The sequence below is a fragment of the Pleuronectes platessa genome, chromosome 8 (genome assembly GCF_947347685.1).
Source record: "Pleuronectes platessa chromosome 8, fPlePla1.1, whole genome shotgun sequence".
Classification (NCBI taxonomy): Eukaryota; Metazoa; Chordata; class Actinopteri; order Pleuronectiformes; family Pleuronectidae; genus Pleuronectes; species Pleuronectes platessa.
Window position 1 is genome coordinate 26,002,256 of NC_070633.1, and position 12,162 is coordinate 26,014,417.

Sequence of the window (12,162 nt, forward strand, 5' to 3'; positions counted from 1 at the left end):
GTAGGCCATACTCCCTCGTAGATCGATCATACAGAGTCTTTTTTGATGTTTTACAAAGATTTCCCTTGGAAGAATTTATTTTGGGTATACAAAAAAAAGAAGGGGGAATGGATGCAAACATTGTATTTATTTCTATATAATTTGCATGTTGTCTCTTTGTCTGATTTTACAATGAGTTCCCTCCCATTTTGTGAGCATTGTGTAACATGTTTTGTCCCGGATCTGAAAGTTATTTATATGTAGGTAATGAATGCTTATATTTAAGAAGGAAATATTTCTACATGTACACATAGTTTTCCAGGTGTACCATTGAAATGGTTGTTGATGATAAAAAAAATAATAGTCCAAGTTCATTTGGTCATGTTTTTCTTTTGGCAAACAAAAATATTATCATTTATCATTATTAGTGTTATAGAAATCAACTTGGCTCGACAGTTAAGTATAAAATCCTGAAATATTTGTTAGAATTATCTGTCTCATAAAAATAAGTTTATTTTGAAAAGGCCCAAGATTTCAGCACCACGGACAGCAACGCACTGTTTCTCAATTCATTTAGTTTTCTAGATTTATTTTTACAAACAGTTTGGATACAGTTTGTCTTTAGATGAACATATTATCACATATTACAGTTCATTTACAGTCAGTCCTCTAATGTAGAATTTAATTTAGATAATGATAAAACAAGAAAATGTCCCAATAATGGGGAATAATAAATAAAACCAGCAGAAATTGTGACAGTGGTTATCAGACATTTTAAAATACATTTTAAAAAAGAAATTGCATTTTAAAAAGCCTGATGTTGGGTTGATAATATTCATTTTTTAGAATATATTGAATTCATCAGGTTGTGTGCGACCGGAGATCCAAATCTAAGGATAAATATTCATGGATTTAACAAACATTGACCACTGAGGCCTTAGAACCAAAATATTTTTAACCACCAGTTTGAGGATTGGAATCAACACATTACATGAATTTATGGAGATGCTTCGCAGGTTTGGGATCATTTTTGACAACATGGAGCAGCTGAAATTACAAATTCAGTCACACATTTTCCAGATAGTTAGAATTTCTACCCACTTACTTTAATCTGAGCTTCACATTTACCTAAATCAGTCGTTTCTATTAGTTGATTAATTTCTAACAAAAATGTGATAAATCACACATAAATCGTATCTGGCAGAATCTAAAATAACAAAAAATAGAGAAAGACTTTTTTCTTTTTGGTGTAGTGTTTATTCATTGTTTCATTTTCTTTAGTCTATTATTAGAGCAGAGATTCGTGCGGCTGTTTTTCCTTCATCTCAGGTTTCCAACCTCAACAGGCACCTGGTTAATAAAAAGTTTAAATTAGAGAAAAACTAACTCAGGTTTGACGTTAGTTTGTGTTTCTCATGTTCCACAGCCAGTGGCAGGAGTGCATCTGCAGGATTGATCATTTAAATTACTTAAGCAGTTATTATGTTCGACAAAAACATCTGGTATTTATTCAAGGATCGCTTCAAAATTAGAGGACGAGTGCACACGGTTTAAAATTTATAACATTTTATTTATAAACATACAGTATGCTATAAATGCCGTTGCACTTAAACATCAAATGAATCTATATTTCAGATAGTGTTCAGGTGAATATTACAATAAATACAGAACAGACGTTAAAGGTTTCCGTTTCCCAGCTATCCCGTCAAAGAAGAGCGTCTGAATATAGAGCGTCCGTCTCAAAGATCCTGCTATAAGAGACTCAGCCGAGATTTATTCATCAACTAAATGATAAAAAAAGAAAATACACAATCGGAACAGAAGCTTAAAAATACTGTAGATCAGAGAAATGAACCCGGAGAAGCTTGGCTATAGATGAAGGAGGAGGAGGAAGAGGAGGAGGAAGAGGAGGAGGCTGCTAGTTTGCTTTCATACAGCAAATCATTTGGTTTTAGGCTTAAACGTGCATTTTATTTTTAAAAAACATCCACAATACACGACTGAGCTCTTCTCATACAAGTTCATGAAAAGAAAAGAAGCAACTGACTTGAAGTTTTTTTCCAGCTGGCGGCACAGATCTTTAGTTTTCATCCAACCAAATATTGCACAGGTGCAACTGCTGCTGCTGGTGTGTGTGTGTGTGTGTGTGTGTGTGTGTGTGTGTGTGTGTGTGTGTGTGTGTGTGTGTGTGTGTTCATCTTACGTTGGTGGTTTTTACGAGATGTAACATGTACTGGTGACTTATTTCTTTTTTTTCTCATAAATGAATCCTACCACTGAGCAATTATCAAAATTACCTCAATTAATAACAAACAGGAGTCTAAATGGTTCTAGAGTCAAGCATTCAAAATAAAATCAATGGTTTCCCCTGCAGTAGATTTATATATATATATATATATATACACTCTACAGGTATATTATTCCAGATAGACAACAGACGTACTTCTTTCTTTGCATCGAACTCGTCACTGCAAATCACAGAGGAATAACAGGGGAGCGATATGAAAATAAAAAGTTCTGCAGTAAAGCGGGATGTGAGGGGGGGGGGCTGCGGGTTTTAGGAGTTTAAATTTGGCCAACCCCCCCCCCCCCCCTCCCCCCTCCCTCCATCCCAGGTGTGTGTTTGTCTTCGTCCTGCATCACCTTTGCTTTCTTAAGGCACATTAAAGTCCTGACTTCTCCAGACCCGAGCAACAGCCTCCTGCGGCCCTGATGATGACCTACATCCACAATATGTGTTTATATTAGAGGAAAGTTTTATTTTCACGAGCACAGAGGAGGAGACGTGAGATCACTGTTTGGGCCAAAGGATCAAAAAACAACCAGACACTCACTACGGTGGATACAGAGGATTTAGAGTGACCTTCATTTCACTTTCTAAATGAAGCTTGTAGAACCTTGTTGTTGTGATTGTGTAGTTTTGCTGCAGGGACAAGAAATTATTAAAACTAATTCAGATCCAGCCTCAGATCTGAGCAGCCTCATTTTTCACTCCTGGGTTTTTCTGATTCTTATCAAATCTAATTATGAAAATAATCTTTTCTTAAATGATGACATTAAACTAAACAATATACTGCATTTCCATCATATGGAACCGAAAGCGGAAAATATTAACATTATTTTTCCATCCAGAAAAAAAATAGAATCTGATTCTACTTCTTGATTCAAACACCATTTTTCTCTCTGTGTGTTCACCGTGACCCTGAAGGACGTCGACTGCGTTCAGAGCGAATCTGAAATCTGCATCTTGTGTTTTTCTTTTCAACATGGCCACCGCCCCCGAGCCGTCTCCCTCCTTCTCGCTGCATGATGGAGCGGAGTCTGTGGTGGTTGCGTGGACCAATCAAATCCAGATTTCACTCACGTATCAGATGACATAAACACGATGAATATATTTATATATATATTTTTTTGTCATTGTTTGACTGTCCCCAGATCCCCGGTCGACCCCACGTGATGAATCTTCATTGGTTATTGAGCTGCAGAGGATGCAGAGACCCGGCCACACGCTGAAGGACATGATTTGCAGATAATCGGGTTAAAGCAGGGAGGGGGCTTCTTCTGTGAACCTTGTGCTTTTCCTGCCGGGCGTCACAACGTGGTCGGCTGTCCGGCCGCTTGAAAGGAAAAAGACACAGAGAGGGAAGAAGAACATTTTTACAAATCACGCTTCCTCTTCCTGGGATTTTAAGGTCGAGGCAGGAAACAACCTCATAATGAGTCAAGAGTCATATGATTGAATCTCTTGATTTGATTTTGTGGTTGCTCTGATCCCTCGGCTGCTCGGAGGTTATTTAAACATGAGCGACTTTTCTCTTTTTTTTTAGCCCAGTCAAGGTGAAAGGGATGGAAAGTTACACTCGTCCTCTCTCCGCCGCAGCATCCCCAGTTTCTGTTCACATCCATCCCTCCGTTCAGCACGGCACCACAGTGTCTGACACTTCTTCATTAAAGCTGCACTCGCAGGTGAAGATTTTTCATATTAAAAATCCCCCCCCCCCCCTCGTATTATGAGCCTCACAGCAGGACGGCAATAAAGGATTAAAACCTTAGAAATGCACCTCGAATGTTTTAATCATGAAATAGAGTCGTGTTTACTTTGAAAACAACATAAATCAAACACAGTCAGTTTCTCTTCCTGGTTCACGATCGCTGTGTTTACTGCTTTGTTGAAAAATGCTTTTATTCATATTTTGTCCCCGTTTGTTTAGAATGTTTATGAATCTTATGTAACTTAGGGAATTGTTCCTTTTTTTCTGCTGGTTGTGTTTCTTTGTTGACTGTGGTTGATTTTTTTTGTAATCTGCTGACAGAACTCAAACACATCCATAATTCATATTATGCTTCTGATGGATGAATACAAGCATCTGCACAGTGATGATGGAAGAAGAGAGAGGAAGAGGAGGGTAGATAGAGACAGGAGGGTGGTGAGGGGGTGAGGACGACATGGGAAGGGGGGGGGAGGTACTCACAGCGGGAGCGGATGTAGCACTGGTGGCAGTTGAGGAGGCCATTTCGGATTCGAACGTCTGTGCCCGTGGTCGTGTCGCCTAACTGTCCCTTGCACACCCCACACTGAGGAGACAAAGGCAGAGAGCAGCTCGATGGATATGAAATAATAATCTATCAGTTATTACAGCTGATAATAAACAGATGAAGATGGTTTTATTCTGTAAAAAGCAACAGAACAATGAATGAGTCACTGCATGTCTCAGTATTATCTGCTCAATTCTGTCTTTGGCCCATTGGAGACACATTTGAAAAAAGTAGATCTTTAAAAATAAAAGTATTCAGTTTAATAATGTCTAAACAATCCTAAAGCAGTGTGTAAACAAGAAGCTGCATGTGTATCTGCAATAAAGCCTGATTCTCATTCTCATACAAACATAGAATGAGACTAAATCTCTGACAGAAGGAAACACGTGAGGAAGTCGATCCTCCTCTTCATCACCGACCTTAAAGCAGCTGATGTGGAAGTAGAGGCTGAGGGTCTCGATGATCATCGCCGCTCCTTTCCCCAGCGGCTGCCCACAGCTGGAGCACAGCTTCTTCCCACTGACGGACCTGCAGCGGGACGGAGAGACGCACAAAACCTTTAACTGTGATTAACTGTGATCACGGTGGATGTGAGAGGGAGGATTGAGAAAAAGACAGGAAGAGGAAAGTGTTGATCAGACTGACACGTGTTTTAATATCTGACTGAAATACAAGGAGGCACAAATAACACAAAAACACATGAAACTATTGCGTTGGACTGAGTATTTCACTTGCAGGCAGGTTGTGGTTGTACATGTGATGCTATGGGTGGAGATGCAGCAGAGCAGGAAATGACAAAGCAGAAATGAACCCCCCCCCCTCCCCTCCCTCCCCTGTGTGGGCTGTTTGTGATGCAGTACCTGTTGGGCGCTGGAGGCAGAGTGTCTGGAGGAGGTGGACATGCTGCGGGGGGGTTTGATGAGCTGCGGCTTGTGTTATTATCAATGGGACCACCCCTGGAAATGGACAGTGACATGAGACATGATGATGACTCATAGATCGGGGCCACACCATTGGCTGCAGGAGTCGGGGACGTGAGCCAATCCGAGCTGGGGCCAACCGGCAAATCTACTCACAACTGTTTGGGCATTCTTTTAAAATTCTGTTTTCCTGCAGTACACGACTCTGGTGATAATGTTTAAAAGAAGTTATTCTTGTCATGGCGTTGTCTCACGTTGTACTGGGTGGTGGGGGCAACACTACATGTGCAAGGTGCCACCTGATGGACAAACTAGGAACTGAAGCTGTTGAGGAAAGAGCCAGTGCTCTACTTGTTACTGTGGTCGACTGAAATTCCCATTTACACCCGACACAAGAATGAAAGATGTGAGAAAACAAAACAGACATGAGGACATTTGTGTATAATGACAAACAAAAAAACAACTGTATCCCTGTCATTTCAATGTGGAAGTAAATGAAACATTCATGTCTGCAACTGTTTGTACTTCTGTCTTTTACAGTCTGTTTATACTTTTCTATATTCCATGTTTGTAGATAGTATGTACAGTGTCCGTATATTAATATGTATGTTGTGTATATATACTATAAGTGTGTCTTGACTCACTCTGACATGTAAGAGGAAAACAAATCCATCACAAATTTTAATTTGACTGAGTTCATCATCTTTCTCAAACTGTAACCTCCCTCTCTCTCTCTCTCTATCTCGTACACACACCTCCTCTCTCCCTTTCTCTCTCTCTCACTCTTGTTCACATGTCCTCTCTCTCTCTCTCTCTCTCTGTCTCTCGTTCACACACCTCCTGTCTCCTGCAGCCTGGCCGGCCTTGTTGACGTCTGGCGTCAGATCATCTTGTTTCTTCACTGGAGTCGAGGGCTTGAGCGTCGCTGGAGGCTTCTGGCCGTTCTGCAGACTGTGGCCGAGTGTTTCCGGCTGACTGCTGCTGTGACTCACCAGGCTGAGGATCACAGGAGGGAGAGATGGTGGACTGTAAAGTTGAAAGTCCAACTTTTAAAAAAACTAGACACAACCTGGGTTTTAAACTATTTAGCAGCAGTAAACAATGACACAATACAACAATGAAACAATATTGATGTTATTACCCAGCCCTTCTTCAGAGCCTCATCCTAAATCACTGTTATTTTCTGAATCTACTCAGATGCACCATTTCCTGCTCTGAGGCCGAGGTAACCAACCTTCTGCCTGTTTTCATGCTGTCGTCAGCCGTGCTGATGTCACTGGTCCGGTCGTTTTCTCGCCGTTTCCCCTCCGCGCTCTCAGTACTCCCCCTCTGCACCGGCCAATCACACAAACAGGTTAACAGTCAGTCCATTTGTTTCCACTCACGAGTTTTTCACCTTCCTGCTGAACTAATCCATTAGTTACTCACCGACTGCCTCTCCAGAAGTTCCTGCTTGCGTTCCCAGTCGGCCAGTGAGCGGACGATGGTGTCGTGGGGCTCGGCGGTGGAGGAGACCCCCCCGCGGCTCGGGGACGGCAGCGCCGAGGAGCGAGGAGTGAGAGGAGCCACCGTCTCCTCCAGGATCCGCCGCTCCTGTTGGGATCGGAGGGGAGTTTAGCGACATGGAAGAAAGTAAACTTTTATTTCACTTTTAAAATCACACGACTCACACAAACACACTACACATTTCATTTAATAAACATGTGCCCCCGAGTATAAACACACACACACACACACACCTCCTCATGGAACTTCCTCTCCTCCTCCGCCACCTCCCTCTGTGCCTTCTCCCACTCCTCCTTCAGCTTCTCCTGCTCACGGCGGTACTTCTCCTGTTACCATGGCAACAGACACATGAAATACAGCACAGTACCTCAACCTCTGCAAAGGGGGGGGGGGGGGCAGATATAACTTCAAACAAGCTTTGAGAGGTTTTAAAAAATAAATAAAGCTTTCTGAATCTGAAATTAATACTGGTGCATCTTGCTTAATTAAATCCAGAAAGGGGGGGTTGTGACTGTATCTGATTTCCGTGAGAGAGACGCTCTTTGCTTGTTCTCTGGATTTGAGCCTCGACTCAGAGACATATTAATGGATGCATAGGTAACCCTGATGTTCCTCTGTTATGACCGAACACTTGCTCAGATCTGATTTTACTTGTTAGTGATTATAAAGCGAACAAAAGAGACCAGACGCAGGCGATGCAGACAAAAGGCAAGAAGCAGAGCATGCAGAGCACAGGGTTCCTACACAACTGTCATTTGAAAAGTTTCCCTGAATCCTTCAATTTCCTTCAGGTTGTTCACCTGAATACGGTCGTGTTAGAGCAAATGTGCACTTAGGATTATTCCACACAAAATCTGCTTTTGACTCCTTTTCTAAAGTCGTGTGTGAACCCTGAAACAAGACCAAATGAAAGAAGGAAGATTCAAAGTGAAAGCAACATGAATAAGACAGATGACGGACCAAGGTCGAAGCACAGACACACACAGCACAATACAAACCAGGGCACGAGCACATTGATGCACCAGACATTCATCCATTTTAGAGCATTTCATCCCAAACAATCAACTGCAGCGACAGGGGAGGAGGAGGAACCTTTTCACGTCACCGTTACTTATCTAGATCCTGCAGATCAGAGCACAGTATGCTCACTAAAAAAGCACGTGGCCCTGAGATGCAGCTGGTATTGGCTGAGGAGGGAGAGGGTGATTTGGGCAGCAGCAACAGCAGCAACCTCGGGAAACGAAGTCTGTGTTTTTGTGCATGAGATGGAAACAAAAAACCCAACGAGACGTTCTTCAACTGCACAAAGTCTCCATCTAGTGGCCAGAGGGTGCATCGTCAGAGGAGATCTGCTTTTAGAGGAGGGCGCGCTCGGTGTGGAACAAACATGGAGGCAAGCTTTGCAGGTAGCAACGCCATGTGGTTCATTCTTCTGACTGTGAACTGAGCAGACCAGTGACTGACGCACTAAAACCTACTGGGGTTACTGGTTTAAATGCACTTAAAGGGTCAGCTAATGGTCCCAGTAAACAAAGCAGAATAACTTCGGTTTGAGTTACTTTGGTGAAGTTTAAACTTTTCAATAACATTTCATTCACCATATGTCAACATCTAATGAGAATAAATTACTCAAGCAGCAGTTTGAATGTTGACTTTCAATGAGATGAAGCCCAGTTCACAGCCAGAAGTCGTTTTTCAATTGATTAACTGCAAAATAAAAATTAATGGTAAATAATGTAGTTTATAAAAACTTGTATGTATTGACTCATGATCATTATCTACAACTGCATTTAGTAAAATAACCTAAACCTAATATGTGTTGCCAGATGAACGTCATAGTTTGACCTTCAATAATACAAAGACTACTAGCTTCTCATTTTTATTTGAGAATATATTTTTCCACTCAGGGGCAGAGTTTCAACTCAATTAATTCTTTCTGCCTGTAGGACAAGTTATTAATCTACTAAAATAAAAAAGTTTCGACTTTAAAATGAGTTCTGGATCTAATCCTCAGGGTGTTGGTGCCTTGCTCTCGACCCACTGAGCTCCACAAGGAGTTGAACTCCTAACCTTGCAGACTCATGCTCCCATGCTTCCCCCTGTGAGGTTCACTGTGTACCTGCAGCATGCGCTCCTGCTCTTGCTGCCACCTTTCCTGACGCTTTCGCTCCTCATCCGGGTCCCAGGACCAGCGGTCTGCCCGCCTGGCCTGGGGCAACACCGGCACAGACACCTGATGGACCCCAACACACAGACACACACAGACACACACACAGAGAAACATACACACACAGAAACATACACACAAATCCACACACACGCACACATCAACATGCACAAAATACCCCACACACGGCACACAGATAATCATGCACACATTCACACCCTCCAACAAACACACACATACACACACACACACACACACACACACACCAATGTGCACACACGTCCACCACAGGAAAAGAAGAAGGGAAGGGAGGAGACAGAAATAGTTGGTCTACCACAACAGCACTACTCCAATGCTAGCCAAAGGACTCCTACTAAGAAGAGAGGAGACAGAGAGAGAGAGAGAGATGAGCTCCAATGCAAACTGAAGCAGTCTCGGCCATCGTGGTTCAGCCTCGTCGTCTGTCATGCTACATCAACAGCTCGGTGACTCACAACATCATGGCTGAGTGTTCAACGTGTGAACCAAAACATCACTAAGAACTAAAACCTGTTACCCAACAACTGTCCTTGGATCGTTCTGCTCACAAAGCAGTTTATTGGCTTTGAGAGACATGATAATTTATTGAATAATAGCATAATTCAAACTTTACAGGATGTAAAGTGATGACATTAAAACTAATGTTTTGCTTGTTGTAATCTGTTTTAAATCTTACCTGCAGGATGTAGTCATTAGTTTTTCTGTCTTTGTGTATTTTGACCAGTTAACTAAGCTACAGGTAACATCTGTGACGCAGGAGGTGATAAACCAGATGAGGTGCAGTGAAAAGGGATTTTAGCTCAAATGATTTAACTCACATTTCCACGGAGATCCTTTTCTGGAGCCTCTGCAGAGTAAATATGAGAGAGAACATTATTTAAAATACAGTTCACACAGATATTATAGAGACAGTTGATCAGAATAAATGTGTTTTTCTTTTTTTGATGGGACAGATGTTTGGAAGAACCTGAGAAAGGAAGATACAGATGAAAGTGGGTGACAGACGAGGGGAGAAAACCAGTTCACCAGCAGCAACGAGTTTAATGGGAAGTTGTTCTTCTCGCTCTTTTGTTTTTACATTTGAAAATGTTCTTCTATAAACCTAATAAGCAGGTATAAAAAATAATAAAGGCAGGATATGGATGAAAAACAGTTTAAAGCCAAATGTTGTTGCTTTGGTAGCAAGGAAAAAAATGCAAGACTTGATACTGAGGCTTTCAAACTATTACAGATAATTAAACTTATATGAAATATTAGAAAATATTCTTTCGGTATATGAAATGAATGTGGTCGGTATTCCCTCAGATATCTGCTAGACATATTTTCTTTAATCTTGCATATGTAGATTATCTTTACCAATTCATCTGATCGAACAACTATGATTCAGAATAAATGATGAGCTGGAATCGAATTTTTGTTTGTGAATAATTGTAGCGCAAAACAATAAAACTAATTTAAGATGGAGAGAAAAATCAGCATGAACTCTCTGCACATTCAGAACCTGGGGAGGGAAACACGAGCTCCGCTGATGAATGAAAGGATTTTACCTGACGGAGCGAAGAACTCCAGACGTAACTTAGGGTTGCTGGTAGCCGCTGGAGAGAGGACACTGTTTGCAAACTCTAAAGCGAAATAAAAAAAAAGGTGCAGGTGGAGGATAAGAGAGGGAATGAGGGAAGAAAGGAAGGAAGAGAAGAGGGATGGAAATGATGAGGGATAAAAGAAATGTCAAAACCAGGAGCTGGAATGGACATTAGCAGAATTACAGAGGTGCTGTGACACTGAAGGATAAACAGACTAAAACTGGTCAACCAGTTTCAAAGTACTTATAGACGCCTAAATTTAGCTTTAAAAAAAGTATTTTCTACATAACTTGGTTTTACGAGGAATAAGAAGTTTTGTTCCTTCAATACATGTTTTTTTTAATAATTAAACTTCTCCCTAATTTCACGTAAGAAAACAAACAGGAGGAGGAGAAAACATGGAGGTGTATGGAAAAGAAGCTGCTGGCTTGGTGCTTGAACATGAGCAGTTCACTGACCTGCTGTCATTTCCTGTGCCGGGTGATATCCAGACAATCCTGGTGCCATTAAGTTCGGGACATTCTCTCCTCCCAGTGGAAACTCCTGGGAACTGGGAAAACTTGCCTGCGTGGAGATTCAAGAGTTTAATGAAGCACTGATGAGTGGTCGCTGCTTCTGGATTAAAGGTGAATAAAGTGTGAATTTGTTTAGTCGGCAGCTTCACCTGTAAAGTTACTGTGTGACACTGCTGTGTGCTGAGCCCTGATTGGACCAGAGTGGTGATGTTTGGACCGGATGCTTCAGGCTGAACTTCTTGTTTGGCTTCTAAAAATACAGAAAACACAACGTTACCACTCATGTTAAAATCATTTTCCTCCTCACTATTGATTATTTTTCATATTTTCAATGGTTCTAGTGAACGTAACAATCCTCTTGAAATGTGTTGTAGAGTCTCTGAGTGACCACAGGGTGTCAGTGTGTTCACACCTGTGCGTGTGGTTGGCTGAGCTGCAGTATTTGAGGTTTTCTCCTCTGGAGCCGCAGACATCTGGTCTCCAGTCTTCAAAAAGCTTTCTTCTGGCTTCTGCAGTTCCTGAATGGGCCACAAGATGGATATTAATGTCCAGTGCATGATCTGACTATGAAGTGATTTAAGGCTTTAAAGGATTTTGTGGTTCATAATAATATTGTTCCTTAAACTTTGTTCCAGCTAATTTCTACAAAAGTAGACGGAGAGCAGGACAATGTGTTGTCTCTGTTTGCAATGCATCTCTATTGTGCCTCCACAGAACTCCATCGACAGAGAACTTTAATTTTAGTACAGTGCAGCAAAATATTAGATGTAGATATTAGATATTGTGTTTTGCTTATATCGACACTGGACCCAGTGAATCACTTATTGTATTTTTAGGGGTTTACTGGTCTGTGTGTTCATCCACAAATGCTGAGTGAAGGAAGCTGCCCTCTACTGGGCATCTACCAAAATAACACT

The 12,162-nt window shown here is 41.6% G+C and overlaps 1 protein-coding gene across 1 annotated transcript in view; it reads right to left on the reverse strand.

The window, feature by feature from the left end:
- Positions 1 to 1,528: 1,528 nt before the first annotated feature.
- Positions 1,529 to 12,162, reverse strand: part of LOC128446262 (LIM and calponin homology domains-containing protein 1) — a 73,693-nt gene continuing 63,059 nt past the window's right edge. Inside the window, exons 16-29 of the mRNA XM_053429265.1 lie at positions 11,658 to 11,763; positions 11,395 to 11,495; positions 11,189 to 11,294; positions 10,695 to 10,769; positions 9,966 to 9,994; positions 9,061 to 9,174; positions 7,175 to 7,267; positions 6,864 to 7,028; positions 6,670 to 6,764; positions 6,273 to 6,431; positions 5,376 to 5,471; positions 4,935 to 5,043; positions 4,452 to 4,554; positions 1,529 to 3,596 (exon numbers count right to left, since the gene is read on the reverse strand). Coding sequence (XP_053285240.1) covers positions 3,571 to 3,596; positions 4,452 to 4,554; positions 4,935 to 5,043; positions 5,376 to 5,471; positions 6,273 to 6,431; positions 6,670 to 6,764; positions 6,864 to 7,028; positions 7,175 to 7,267; positions 9,061 to 9,174; positions 9,966 to 9,994; positions 10,695 to 10,769; positions 11,189 to 11,294; positions 11,395 to 11,495; positions 11,658 to 11,763 — 1,377 coding nt within the window. The 3' untranslated portion in view covers positions 1,529 to 3,570. The remainder of the gene's footprint in view (positions 3,597 to 4,451; positions 4,555 to 4,934; positions 5,044 to 5,375; positions 5,472 to 6,272; positions 6,432 to 6,669; positions 6,765 to 6,863; positions 7,029 to 7,174; positions 7,268 to 9,060; positions 9,175 to 9,965; positions 9,995 to 10,694; positions 10,770 to 11,188; positions 11,295 to 11,394; positions 11,496 to 11,657; positions 11,764 to 12,162) is intronic.